Here is a 14,739-nt window from a genome sequence, read left to right on the forward strand (position 1 = left end):
ACTAAGGCTATAGTAATTCCATGTTGGAGACGGATTTTGCTTTGCATGAAAGGAAAACTGCAATTTTTGGACTTACTGTTGTGGCGTTAGCCACAGTGCTTTCTAGTATACATTTGAATGTTATTTCTATTTTGGAATTCATTTTAGTACCTAATCAATTTACTCATGAAGTATGAAAGGAAACTACACTAGCTGTCTGAAATATGTTATTGACAGGATGTATGCTTATTAAATGGATGCTGTACTGTATGGGTCAGTTAATTACATATATTAAAGGGTAAGATGTTTGGTGTTTATAATGTGCATAAAATAAATCAATGTATTTTCTCCTAATACAGGATATAAACACATTCGATCCAGGCTGTTTGCAGTTCAAAACTTTGACTGCCCTGTTTTCACCTGGAACTTTAGTCTTCATGCTAGGAACACCTTACTACGGCTGTGTGGGAGAAGTGAGTTTCAAATTTTAATACACTACTTTGTTTACTATTGTTATTTGGGATATTTGTAAAACAAGCTTGAAATACAGACTGAAGGAAAAAAAATCAAATACTATGCTGTTACATTTTGAGAGTCTTATTCAATGTTTTCTTCATCTGTAGGTTGAAGATTCATCTGATGTGATCGGGGAAAGTAGAATTAGAGTGCTTTTCAACATTCCGTATGAACCACCTTTTGATGCCTTAATACAGAACCAGCATGTAGGTACTTTCGAAAGATTTTATGCTTTCTCGATTAGCAAAACAAGCAATGGTATGTTTTCTCTAAAGGGGCATATGGTATGGTTTTTTACATTTCTTCCTCATTACTGTATCATAATTGATCCGTTAACCGTAAAGCAATATAGTTCTTCAAAACTATAGGAGTGTTTCACAGAAATTACCTGTTTTAGCAAGTGAAAAATGTTTCGTGGGCTCTGGCCATGGTTATACTCAAACATGAGCACATTTACATTAATATTCAGCTGTGATCTCTGGTATTGAGAATGTGTTCAAGACAGCACAGTGCCCCAGACCTCGCAGTTGAGCTTTGCAGAACCCAGATGTATTTATGTCGTGTGACTAGCCATCAGTCTTAAAACCTTTAATTCAAAGTTCAAATATCTGAATGGCATTTTCTATTCCTTCTTGAGATGTTTTATGGCAGAAGTAAAACATTGCTCTCTCACCTTTGATATGTGTGATTAGTTTTTCTTCATCAACACCCCCCTGTGCAACGGGACCTGTTGAATGTGGTAAAACATGTAGGAATAGTGTTCCTGCATTCCCTCCTGTCAGTTTGTTACATACTTCCTACTGTGGCTTTGAGGTTAATGGTACAGTTATCATTCACGTATAAAGGTAGTTTTGTATTACTTTGTTATTAGGGTCGAAAGATTCCTGGCGAAAATAGCAGTATTTTAGTCTATACAGTTAGATTTTATTCTATATACATCCCTTGCCAAAATGTGTTTGTCATAACCCTATAGTCTGATGTATTCTGTCTATTGATTAGGGTTGTCGATAATATTCATTAAACCTGTCTGTGCTTGAGGGGAGGCTACTTCTTTCAAATGCCTGGTAATAAGGATTTTTCTGATGAGATCATTATGATTACTCTATCTTCTTCCTCCCACCCTCATCCTCGCCTTTTTAGATTTTGTTGGTGTTCCATGCTCATGTGGTGAGAAGTGTGTGTTGGGAAACTGACCAGTGTGAAATTATTATTTCTGAGATCAGTGGCTTTGGTACTCCATCATAAGACCATGAGACCCTGACTGAGTCCAAAATTTCAGGACGGTCAATGTAAATCCAATTTGCATACAGCGAATCAGCATGAAACTCATTTACGTAGTTGATAGATATTCTGAAATCTGGATGGATTTGGCTCTTTATGTTGATCACCAATTTTTCAGCTAAAATTATTGTTCAACTAATGCTGGAGGAACTTTGATAGGTTCCTTTGCCCCAGGAAGTTCTGAAATATGTATGCAGATTTGCCTCACTGTTACGAAGGATGATGGTTGTGAACTCACGTAGGTAATGATTTATGGGAAAGATTCTGGCAGTGTTTCCTTAATGCAGGGCAAACATCTGGACATTGGGTTGGTGTTTGAACTAAGCATGGTGCTCCTGTGTGTTTTTCATTTTTAGTTAATCTGCTGTTAATGAGAATTAACATATTTTGTCTTGATTAAAAGTTGAATTGACCCACCAGTATTCAGATGTATAATACTGAAGTTACATACAGATTCTTTGATTGATGTGCTAAACAATTGGTCTACACTCAGTCCTACCTGTAAGAAAGCGCCCCTTTTAGCATGGTTACCACCTACTTTTTACCTGATATTAATGCTAACTTCATAGAGTATGTGCTGGGATCCTGCTAACCATTCCCCAGCACCAGTATTCTTTCCCTAAACTGTACCATTGTTTCTGCAATCAGCACATCCCTGGCACACACAGCTAAGTCCCTTGTAAAAAGTACCAGTGTTACCAAGGGCTCTGTAGTCAGGGAGGTGCCTTAAGGGCTGCAGCATGTATTATGCCACCCTAAAGGACCCCTTACCAAGCACATGCTCACTGTTAATGTAGCTTGTGTGTGCTGGCAGGGAGAAAAAGGTAAAGTTGACATGGCATCCCTCCCTGGGTGCCATGCCTACCAACCATTGCCTGTAGCATAGGTAAGTCACCACTCTAGCAGGCATTACAACACTATACCAAGGTGAGGGCATAGCTGCATGAGCATGATGCCCCAACCGTGTCTAAGTCCATTCTTAGACACTGTGTGCAATGTGGCCATATTAAGTACATGGGCTGGGAGTTTGTCATTACATACTCCACAGCTCCAAGATGGCTTCACTGAAGACTGGGAAGTTTGGTATCAAACTTCTCAGCACAATAAACCCACGGCGCTGCCAGTGTTGGATTTATTGTAAAATGCACACAGAAAGCATCTTGGAGATGCCCCCTGTATTTCACCCAACCCTTTAGTGTATGGCTGACCGGTCTGTGCCAGCCTGCCACTAACAAGCAAGTTTTTGACCAATGGGGAGAGAGCCTTTGTGATCTCTGGGGTTAGGAACAAAGCCTGCTCTGGGTGGAGGTGGTTCACATCTCCCCCTGCAAGTACTGCAACACTTGGAGGCAAGCCTCAAAGGCACAGGCCTCCTGTCACAGTGCTCCGGGGCACTCCAGCTAATGGAAATGCCCTCCCAGATCAAGCCCCACTTTTGGCGGCAGGTCAGATGGGAAAATTAGGGAAAACAAGGAGGAGTGACCACTGCAGCTAGGACCACCCCTATGGTGTCCAGAGCTGGTGACTCCCTCCTTGCAGAATCCTCCATCTTGTTTTGGAGGAGGATGACCAATATTGATAGGAATGTGCCTCCTTCCCCAAAGGGAGTGGGCACAGGAAGGGTGTAGCCACCCTCAGAGACAGTAGTCATTGGCTACTGCCCTCTGACCTCTAACACCCCTAAATGTAGTATTTAGGGCACCCCTGAACCTTGCTCTTCAGATTTCTGATGGACTCATGAAGAAGGGCTGAAGAGCCGACCCCAGCAATGAAGACTCAAGACAACAACTGACTTAGCCCCAGCCCTCCCGGGCTGTCTGCAGCTTCAAGTCTCCTGCTACAAAAAGGTGATGCATTCTGCAGGACCAGCGACCTCTTCAAATCCCCAGAGGGCTGCCTACCCAGCATAGGACCAAGAGCTCCCGAAGACAGCGGCCCTGTCCACAAGAAACATCCAAGAAGGACTCCAGAGTGGCCACGGATCCACCAGCCTTGCTCACTCTGCACCCAACGCCCACGTCCCATGCCCAGATGGCCCACTGGTCCTGAGAAGGTCCCCAGGTGATGCCAACCTCGAGTCCAACCTGGGTTGACCCATCCTGGCCAACACATTGATCCCCTGCAGCCTAAATCCGGAGGACCCCCCTGACCACGACCGGACCTGACAAAGATTCCCGATGCCCAAAGGTACCCCTGCACCCACAGTCCCCTGGCCTTGGGGAATCCAAGCAACGTACAGCGGGCGCCTCTCCTATTTGTTAAACTTTTGGTTTTCCGCAACTGACCCCCCTGGACTCACCTTGCAGAATCTTTGTGACCCCCAGGGCTCCCACATTGAAAAGCATTGGGCTCCCGATGCTGTGTTTGCACCCTGCAACCGTCTGCCCCTGTGCCGCTGGGGGTGTGTGTTTGGTGCTGACCTGTGGCCCCCCTGGTGCGCACCCAAACCACCCTAGGTCTGTGCCCTGAAGTTGCAGGTACTTTCCTGCAACCTGTTTCCTTCCAAGTGCCCCAGTCCTCCTAGGATCCCATTGAAACCCCAACTTCGACCTCTGCACCCGGCTGGCCCTGTGTTGCTGGTGGTGACTTTTTGGGGTCAACTTTAACTTTAGACCTGTGGACATCCTAACCCCGAAGACTAGGATCGTAAATCAGGTACTTGGCTGTTATCTGTACTAACACTTTTCCTTCCCAGGGACTGCATTGGTTCCTATGACATTTTTGCCCAGTCTACTTTTGATATTGAAAAGTGTTACTTACTTGTAAACTGTTTTATCTGCAAAACCTAAACAAAGTGCATTTGATATATAAGCTTGATACAAACTTACAACTGTACTTACCTGCAACAAAGATCCTTTTGTTCTAGAATAAAGTAACAAAATAAAATATATTTTTCTATATAAAAACATTGGCCTCCAGTGAGTCATTGAGTGTGTGCCTCATTTCTTGACTTTGTGTACAACAAATGCTTTGCACTACCCTCTGACAAGCTGAACTACTCGACCACATTCCCACAAAAGAGAGCATTAGTATTATCTACGTCAGCCTTTGTTAAGCCTCTGGGGAACCATTAGACTTTGTGCACACTATACCTCATTTTGGTTTTGTATATTCAGAGGCTGCTTTTTACACTACTCAGTCTGCTGCTGCGAGGTACTGTAGTGTATATGTTAAGATGTTTTGTTTGCATTGAGTACTGTCTTGGACCACTAAACTATAACTCATTAACAACTGAAAAACTACTTGGAATTATTGAAACTAATTTTGAAATTGTAGGTTTCTTGAAGAAGGAGGTTGTTAAGGTTTAGTTAAACTAACAGAAAGCAATTGCTGCAGTAATTATGAATGCTCAAATCTAAATTATTGGCCAATATTTGAAGTCCATAACTGATGAACATGTATTAGAAAATGTGATCAGTACTGATGGAAATTATTGACATCATTATGAGTATTCACTTCTCAACCGTCTGTACATTATAAATGTTTGCATTTTGTCTTTGCTCAAAGAAATACTGCATAAAATACAACCCCGGATATGTGCTTGCTAATCGTCTAGGAATTAGTGGATACCTTGTGTCAAGGTTTACTGGAAGTATCTTCGTTGGAAGAGGATCCAAGAGAAAGTAAGTTCGCACTGTTCAGCAAATGTGAAATTGTAAACAAAAATAGAGAGTTGGAAAATGTAAAAGCAGAAAGTATGTTGGTGAAGGATGCAGGGAGATCATAATTTATGTGAATTATCAGGGTGGGCACTTCAGATTATTTTTATGACCAAAGTATTTTGTCCAGAAATCCTTATAATTAGCCAAATCTCATGAAAATTAAGCAAGTGGTGTGGATAATGTTGGGTTATGTTTTTTTTTTATATAATGGGGGTATTAGATTGAAAATGACTCACCCAATCAAAATAGCAAGATAACATCAAAGGACTTAGGCTACCAAAGACATCAATTAGAGTGTTTCAGTATTCAAAGCAGTTGTCATCTGATGTCTAAGTGATTGTGACACTGACATGGTTGAAAGCAGAGAACAAGTTGCACAGGAAGTCCTGTGTGGGAGGACATAGATTGGGGTAATTATGTGGGCATTCTTATTGTTCTGCTCCATGTAAGTTTTGACATGCCATCTCAACCTGCTTCTAGATCAGAGCCTGCATAGATCATTTTGGTTTATTAACTTCACAACCAGAGTGGGACTAGCCTTATATGATTGTAAATATACTTATCTATACTTAAATTTAAAACATTTTTAATTTAGGATGCAATCATACTAAGCAGGAATATCACTATACATTGGGAAAATATAAATTCTCATCCTAAATAAATTACTTCTTGAGAGATAAATTCTTTTCAACTGTAGTGTAATTAGTGTGCATAAGCTGAGGAGGAAGCAGTTTTCCTTAGTATCCTTCTTCAGTGCATCGTCTGACGTGTCTTGTTTTTAATTTGTGTTTAGAATGATTCCATCATATAATGTGAAAATGCGGAGTATGTACAAAATATAATCGTCAGATAAAAAAAATGAGTTGCGATGAGACTTATACAAATGCTAAAATAAAATGTTTTTTCATATGAATCCTTCTGGCGCCAGACTGGATCCGCAAGATAACAGCACTGCTTTTGCCCCCCTGTAGGTGGCTCTGTGCAGCTCCGCGTTGACTTCATTCTACCCCAGTAATGATGGAGTTGCATATAAGCTACACCCATGCGCATTGACCACAGCTCCTTTCTTTGCCCCATCTTTGAATGCAGATCTGGTTCTAGTTCCCAACTTTTTGTTCTTAGTTGACAAGATTTTTCTTGAAACTTCCTCCTTTCCAGGGTGGCCCCTCATGTCCCCTCCTAAAACTACAGAGTTTAATCCCTGTAGGGATTGTCAGAAACAGATGTCTCTGACAAGAGGTATGTCTGTGATGTTTGGGCTCATGGTATATCTTAGTCCCAGTTGTGTGAGAAATGTGCCCTTAACAGTCCGTGGGCATTTCAGAAACACAAAGCCAACCTGTACAACACCAATCTCTGAAAGAAGTTTAGGAAATGTGATAGACTTCTAGCTGCAGATTCCTTACCTTTGAATTTCACAGGCCTCAGACTGGATCCGGAAACATTTGCATGAGCAGTACCCCTGCGCACCGTCAGATGGCTGGGTTTGGTTCTGCACGCCATCGTTGTCGGCAGTGGAAGGTGATGTTGCGGTTACCTCTTTCCGCACCAGCCAGCTCTCATCGGTAGAAGAGCTACCCTTCTGTCTCTTTTTGACAGGATTTTTTTTTTTTTTTTAACTTTTAGTTGACTATTGTTTGGAGTGTGTCAAGATGTCCTCTAGAAAGGCAGGTTTCAAACCGTGTGGCACTTTTCATTGTGCCATGAAGTTTTCAGACCCCCATTTGGTTTGTTTATGGTGTCACAAGCGCAACTATGATTTGAAGTCGTGCTCGGACTGCGGGGCCAGAGCGCTGAAGGCTTTGAGGGAGCGGTCTTTAAAGATGCTTGCGGGCCAACAGTCAATGCCAGCCAGTGCAACTCCTACGAGATCCCAGTCCAGATCGAGAAAGTGGTTGTGAGACCGCTCTAGGTGCCCCCAGTCCTCTTCGTTGCACTGGAGGAACTTGGGACACTCTGGGAAGGAGGCACAAAAAGAAGAAGTCTAAGCAGACTCCGACTTCGCCTCATCTGTCGGCTACCACAACAAGTGAGGAACATTGGCATTCCAGGCATGGTTCTGCAGAGCGCTTGCCAGGTCCGACTCCTTGCCTTCCCCCTGTATTCGGTAGCCGGAGGCCCCATCAGGTTCCACTCCAACGGCTCCGGTCTCTGCTCCGATGGGGTCTCATGGATCTGATCACAGATCCGAATTGGCACTGGTCATGCCAGCGTGACCTTCTCAGACATCAATGCTCCTGGCTCCCTGCCCTCCTGGCAGCACCAGCCCCATTCTCATCCCTGACGACTCGGAATCAGAATGTCATCAATTCCGGCATCAACAGGGACCAGTGGCTCTAAGACATTGCCCGGACATTTTTCTGAACAGACAGGCATGGAGGAAGACTGAGAGGGGTCACTGGACCCTTTTGAATACAAGTTAAAACCCCTACGGAGCATTTGGACTTGTATGAGGAACTAGGAGATGCCAGTGGACTTGGACACCTCTCCAGATACTGGTTTTCCCTCTTCCCCTACCGTGGCTACATAGGATGGAGCATCTTACGCAATGGTGGTGAAGAGGGCAGCAGAGATCCTCGATCTCGAACTTCCCTCTTTGATGGTCAAGACTAACCTCTTGACTTAAGTGCCTCAGCCCTGGGACTTCCTCAGCCGAACTCCTATTAATGAAGCACTGACTGATGTCCTGTTGGATACTTGGTGCAAGCCCAGCACAGGGGCTCCTGTAAAACAGGACAATTGCCCACCACCATCGCACTGCCCCAGGTGATCCTAATTTCCTCACCCAACTCTCTACCCCCGAGAGCTTGGTAGGCCAAGTCTCAACCACCCAGGGCGTGTTTCCTGCAGCTCCCCCAGGTAAGGAATCCAAGAGGCTGGATAGCTTAAGCAAGAAAATGTTTTCTTTCGCCAGCATAGAATTGCAGTCAGTGAACACTACATGCCTTTTGGGCTGGTATTTCCACACCTTGTGGGATAGTGTTGCTCAAGTGCTGCCACAGGTCCCGGAGGAGGTCTGGGTCATTCTCTAACAAGCTGTGAGATTTGGGAGATGCAGCAAAGTTCACTATCAGGTGTGGTTTGGACAATACTGATTCGCTGGGCAGAGTGGTTGTCTCAATAGTGACTTTGAGGTGCCACGTCTGGCTGAGAACACCAGGATTTTCAAGGGATGTCCAAGCCACCCTCATGGACATGCCCTTCGATGGAACTCGTCTCTTCAGAGAGAAGGCAGACTTGGTCCTGGAGCGCTTCAAGGACTCACGGGCTACGTCCAAGTCCTTGGGCTTCTCACTGACACCTTGCCCCAAGTCTGCCTTTCGTGGCTACAGAAGAGGCACGCCACCGTGCCAGTCTCTGTCCTATGCAGGCTCCCCAAGCTGTGTGAGAACCTGGATGCGGTGCATTCCGATCCCATGGGTCTGGTAGCCAGAAGTCATCCAGCAACTGCAACCTCTAAGCCCTTCTAGACTGGTTCTTCAAGGCCGTGGGTGCCCAGTTGAAGTGAGAATCTAACAGCATCTCCTCCACTGGCAGTCCATTATATCAGACAACGTGGAACAATCTTCCCGCCCACCTGCGCCAGACCAAAGACCTCCATACCTTCAGGAAGCTTCTCAAGACCTGGCTGTTCGAGCAGTAGCAGCAACCCTCTCCCCACCCACCCTTGTCCTCTTCAGCGCCTTGAGTAGTGCACTTTACAAATTGCTGATTGATTGACAACTGGGCCTTGCAGATCATTCAGAATGGCTAATCACTTTCCAGTCTTTCCTTCCCCCACAACACCTGACTTTCTCAGACGCTACCCTTCATCAGAGCTGTTCTGAACACAGTGCAGTTTCGGGCTTATTCTCCTGAGCAGCGAGCCCAGGATATTCAGGTTATGATAACAATGTTTCGGCCTCTATCCTGGATTTCGGTGAGAATGACTCTGACGCTCTGGGCCTCATAGCCTCCTGCATCCTGCTGGTAAATCATAGGAAATGGTATATGCGGGCTCTGCAGTGGGACATGAAGTTCCAGTAGGCGCAGCATCAAGGGAATCTCTCCAGCATGGTCCAGATCTCAAAGGGAACTGCAAAAGACTTGCAGTGCTGACTGACCAACAGCGATTGGGTCAAAGGGAAGACTCTTTTCCCTTCCCCAACCAGATCTGACAGTAGTGACAGATGCCTTTCTCCTGGGATGGGGCTGCCATCTGGGAGAGGTAAAGATCTGAGGACTCTGGTGTCCAGTGGAACCCAGACTTCACATAAACTTGTGGTAGCTCCTGGTGATTTGGCTAGCATTGAAAGGATTTCTTCCCTTTGTCAGGGGGAAGTTGGTGCAAGTGTTCACGGACAACACCACCATGATGTGATATTGCAACAAGCAGGGCAGGGTAGGGTCATGGATCCTTTGTCAAGAGGCCCTGCACCATTTTACGTGGCTGGAACAACAGGGCATAATTCTGGTGGTTCAACACGTGGCAGGTTCTCTGAACGCCAGGGCGGACTGACTCAGCCGTCGATGACTAGCGGATTATGAGTGGCGTCTCCATTCGGAGTTGGCGCAAGGTCTCATTCAGCAGTGTGGAGAGCCTTGGTTAGATCTGTTCGCCTCTGAAGAGAACATGCATGGCATCAGTTTTGCATGTTGAAGTTTCGAAGGCGGGAATCACTCAGCAATGCTTTTCATCTCAAGTGAAGCTCAGGCCTCCTTTACGCCCAAACCAATTCTGCCCAGAGTTCTCAAGAAGATCAGGAACAATCAGGCCCAAGTCACTCTTGTGGCTATGGACTGGGCACAGAGAGTCTGGTATTATAGGAAGCTAGTTCGCTATATGGTGCACTAAAAGAAAGTACACTGTGCAGGGAGTCCAGTGGATTCCCCAACTGGTTGACAGAGGCAAAAGTAGATAATATTAATGCTCTTTTTTGTGGTAGTAAGCACTGTTTGTTATACCAATTTCTGCAGGTAAGTAAACTGTTCAAACCTGTGTGCCTTTATGCACAATGCAGTCCTATGGAAGGAAAAGTCAGTAATGCATAAAGGTAAGTACAGTTGGTTTCAGTCTGTAGGGGTGACTTACGAATATCACATGCAGTGGTAGGGGACCTGGCACATGGGGAAGTGTGACAGGTCGGGCTTTCACTTTTGTCTGCACCAAGACATGCAGCCTGCGATGGCAGCACTATACGTTTGGTGAGATATCCCTGAGGGTGGCACAATTCATGATGTAGCCCTTAGGGACCTACTTTAGTGCCCCAGGTACCAGGGGTGCTGTTTACTAGGGACTTAAAGAGGGTGCTAGGGATTTTGTCAAATTTCGGGAAAGAGATTTGGCACTGGGGACCCGGTTAGCTGGAATATAGTCCACTTACGGATGAAATCACATGTGATTCCAGGAAAGAAATGGGGGCTAACCATGCCTAAAAAGTGCTTTTCTACATGTATCCCAACCTTCTGAAAATGAGCGTCGATACTCTGATCAGGCTGTCCTTTTGGGAGGATCCTGTGTCTCAGCAGCAGGGGAGTGTTCTCCACCCGAACCTCTCAACTCTCCACCTCTTTGCGTGAAGATTGAATGGTGAGTTTTATAGATTTTGACCTTCCTCCCGAAGTCTGTAACGTTATATTGGCAGCCAGGCATTCTTCCACCAAAACGGTATACACCTGCTGTCGGCAAAAATTTGTAAAATACTTTTCAGAAAGGTCTATTGACCCTCTTTCTGCCTCTCTTACTGTTTTTCTTTTCTTCATTTTTACTCATGCCGAGCATGGCTCTACTCTCGGTTCTCTTAAGGGTCTATCTCTCTGCTCTGTCTGCCTTTCTGCCTGACTAACCCTCTCTGTTTAAGTCACCTGTTATAAATAGGTTTCTGAAAAGGCATGTACATATGTTTACTCATTTGCCCTTCATCGTGTCCCAGTGGGACCTGAACCTGGTTCTCACCTATCTTGTATGTGTGCCCTTAGAGCATCTACACAATTGTCCCCTCCAGCTGCTCACCATCAACGCAGCCTTCTTAGTGAGCTGCAGGCTTTAGCATCCAAGGCTCTTTATCTTACTGTGTTTCCTGACAAAGAGGTGCTTTGCACCCGGCCCCTTTACTTCCGAAAGTGGTGACCCCATTCCATCTTGGGCAGTCTATCACCCTGCCCACCTTTTATGCTCCTCCATATCCTTCTAAAGAAGAGGAACCACTCCACCAACTGGACCCTAAAAGAGCGTTGTCGTTGTACCTTGATGGCACAAAACGGTTCCTGGTAGATGACCAACTCTTTGTGGGGTATGTTGTAGTGAAAAAAGGTCGGGCAGTACAGAAGCGAACCATTTCACGCTGGGTCATTCTTTGTATCAAGATCTGCTACATCCTGGCTACGAAGCAGCCTCCTGAGGGCTTAAGGGACCATTTCGCTTGCAGAAAGTGGTAACTTGTGGAGTTCCAGTCCTGGACATCTGCCAGGCAGCAACGTGGGCATCCCTGCACACGTTTGCCAAACACTACTACCTGGACAGTCAGGTTTGCAAGTACAGGCATTTCGCATTTTCGATCCTACAGGACTTTTTTTAATTTAGAAAATGTCCCCAGCCCTCCATCAGGAGGATATATGGCTTGGGTATCAATTCAAAGGTAACAAATCTGCAGCTAGAAGTGAACAAATTACTTACCTTTAGTAACACATTATTGGGTAGAGACAATATCTAGCTGCAGATTCCTTACAGAACCACCAGTGCCTCCGCACTCTGCAGACAGATTTCTAGGGTTAGGGCTGTTCCCCTTTGAAGGCCCTAGTTTTGAGAGAATTCCGTCAGTTCACTTCATGGCTCAACGCTTCTAGTGTGGATAGTCGTGAAAAGTAACTGACGTCCGTGCGCCTGGTGGCACCTATGTAGGGGACCACAATGTCACTTCAGGTGCCAAAGATGCCAACAATGACGTGCAGAACCGACCAAAGCCACCTGATGGTGCGCAGGGGTACTGCTCATGCAAAATGTCTGGATCCAGTCTGACGCCTGGGAAATTCAAAAGTAAGGAATCTGCAGCTAGATGTTGTCTCTACCACATAATGTGTTACTGGAGGTATGTAACTTGTTCGTCTTGCTCAAACTCAAGGGCACGGACCCGTTCCCAGAGCCATTACTGCGATAAATCGCAAGGACTTTGAGGTGCCTCTAGGTCTCGCTTCCTGTCTGTCATCAAGGACCCATTCCGCAGCTGATCTTGAGGCATCCAAATGTCCAGGGCCATCCGCAATGTTACAACAGATTAAGGGTTTCAGAGAGGCTATCTTGTGGATCTTTGGCACTCTTCCAACACCTCTGGTGTTCCTTTGATCTCAAGAATCAGCAAAAGCTTCCATTCAGTTCACAGCCAGCTGGTCTGCCTTTGGCACCATCTGTACCTAGTGAACCCACTTTTGATTCTGCTTCAAGCCAGAATTGGCTTCCAAGCTGGCACTAAAATCTACCCCAGCTCTTGTGGTTTCGACACCAGCCCGGATGCCACCAGAAGACCTGATTCCTATAATTCTAACTAAATCTAAGCCAAATCCATCTCTTTCCTGTCTCTGGTCAGGACCTCTCAACGTTCTGATGCACCCAGTCCCAGTTCAATGGAACTCAGAGAGACCCATGCTTTTGCTTCAGGGTCACACCCAAGCACTCCACCAACGTTTTGGTTCAGACTCCGATCAGAGCCAATCATCTTTTAGTGGTGGTAATGAGAGAGATTATTTTCCTAATCCCTGTTATGATGACAGTTAATTTATGGACTTGCAAGAGGCTAGTAGGTTGGACACTTTCACCGGACACTGGACTGTGTTCTCCCCCTGGACTTTCAACAGAAGAGAGTGCCTGCTTTGCTGTGGTTATGAAACGGGTAACAGAGGTCTTTGATCTACAGTGGGCAGCGATTGAAATCAAAACTAAAGCGCTAACAGAAGTTCTTCAACCTGACAGAGCCAAAACGAATTGAAGCATTTGGAAAACTGATGTTTTTCTCTGCCAGTCTACCTCTCTGGTAGGTCAAGGCCAGCTGTTTGCTGGGGAGATATATGCGCGCTTTATGGGGCATGGTTGGTGAGAACTTGCCAGCAGTCCCCAAGGAACTTCAGGGCAACCTGGTTCAAACCATCCAGAATGGGCAAGATCCTGCAAAATACATCACCGGTCTGGGCTGCACGCTACCAACTGCTTGGGCAGAGGATTTGGCAATAGCGTGCTGCTTTGGTGGCATGCTTTGATGTGATCTACGAAATTCTCAGGAAATGTGCAAGCCTCTTAAATCTGCATGCCATTTCATGTCATGTTATTGGCGAGAAGGCTGATTCAGTTTAGGAACGCTTTCAAAAAAGTCAAGCCACAGCATGTTCCTTGGGCATTTCCATCCCTGCGTGACAGTTCCCTTAACAGCTTAGCTCAGTTCATGGCTACTCCAGAGAGTTGGCATATTGGCAGCACCAAGGCCCATCACATCTGCAAAAGGTAGACCAATCCTGTTGGGGTAGAGGGCTCGGATCATGCAGACACACTTCCCAGTCACTTCCCCCTGCGGCAATAGCCTCTGTCACCTTGGTTTGCCATTAGGGACACACAACCACCTTGTGGGAGACCGGTTCAGGTATTTCCTCCACAGGTGGCAAGGAATAACATTGGACAGGTGGGTCTTTTAGATCATTCAGTGGGACTATGCCCTGTCATTCCTTCTAGACTCACCACCCATCTGGCCCACTTTGGAACATTTTCAAAGGAGCCATGGAAAAGGTCTCAGCCCCAGAAATAGTGACTGGCTGTTACTTGTGCTATATCCAAATTAAGGCAGAGGCCTTACTCCGATTTTAGATCTCTGACCTCTAAATGCCTTCTTGCAGGTCAAATTTAGAATGCTCACATTGACCCAGGGTCCGTCTGCCCTCGATCCACACAATGGGGATGGTAGCTTTGGACCTGCAAGACACCTACTTTTATTACCCGTCCTGCAGTTCCAGACTCTACCTGTAGTTCAAGGTGGTCCAGGAGCATTTTCAGTTTGCTGCCATCCCTTTCATCCTCACCAGTACCCTTTGGGTTGTTCAGAAAATTATGTTGTTGGTCACAGCACACCATTGAATTTTGGGGATTGCAGTTTCCCCTAACTTGATGACTGGCTGTTGAAGGTGTGTCCACCACAGTCAGTCCTAAACCACCTCCAGGTTATGCCGAACCTCCTGACATTGCTGGGGTTCACTGTGAATCTGCTGAATTCATGGCTGACTCTCACAGAGCTCACTTTCATTGGAGCCGTCCTGTATATGGTACAGTTTTGGGCATCCCCTC

The 14,739-nt window shown here is 45.8% G+C and overlaps 1 protein-coding gene across 1 annotated transcript in view; it reads left to right on the forward strand.

Annotated features, from left to right (window-relative positions):
* XRN1 (5'-3' exoribonuclease 1) overlaps positions 1-14,739 on the forward strand; it is an 838,379-nt gene that overhangs the window by 255,796 nt on the left and 567,844 nt on the right. The window contains exons 22-24 of the mRNA XM_069213922.1: positions 339-452; positions 603-701; positions 5,284-5,399. Of these exons, the coding sequence (XP_069070023.1) occupies positions 339-452; positions 603-701; positions 5,284-5,399 (329 nt within the window). The remainder of the gene's footprint in view (positions 1-338; positions 453-602; positions 702-5,283; positions 5,400-14,739) is intronic.

Source organism: Pleurodeles waltl, chromosome 11, assembly GCF_031143425.1.
Source record: "Pleurodeles waltl isolate 20211129_DDA chromosome 11, aPleWal1.hap1.20221129, whole genome shotgun sequence".
Classification (NCBI taxonomy): domain Eukaryota; kingdom Metazoa; phylum Chordata; class Amphibia; order Caudata; family Salamandridae; genus Pleurodeles; species Pleurodeles waltl.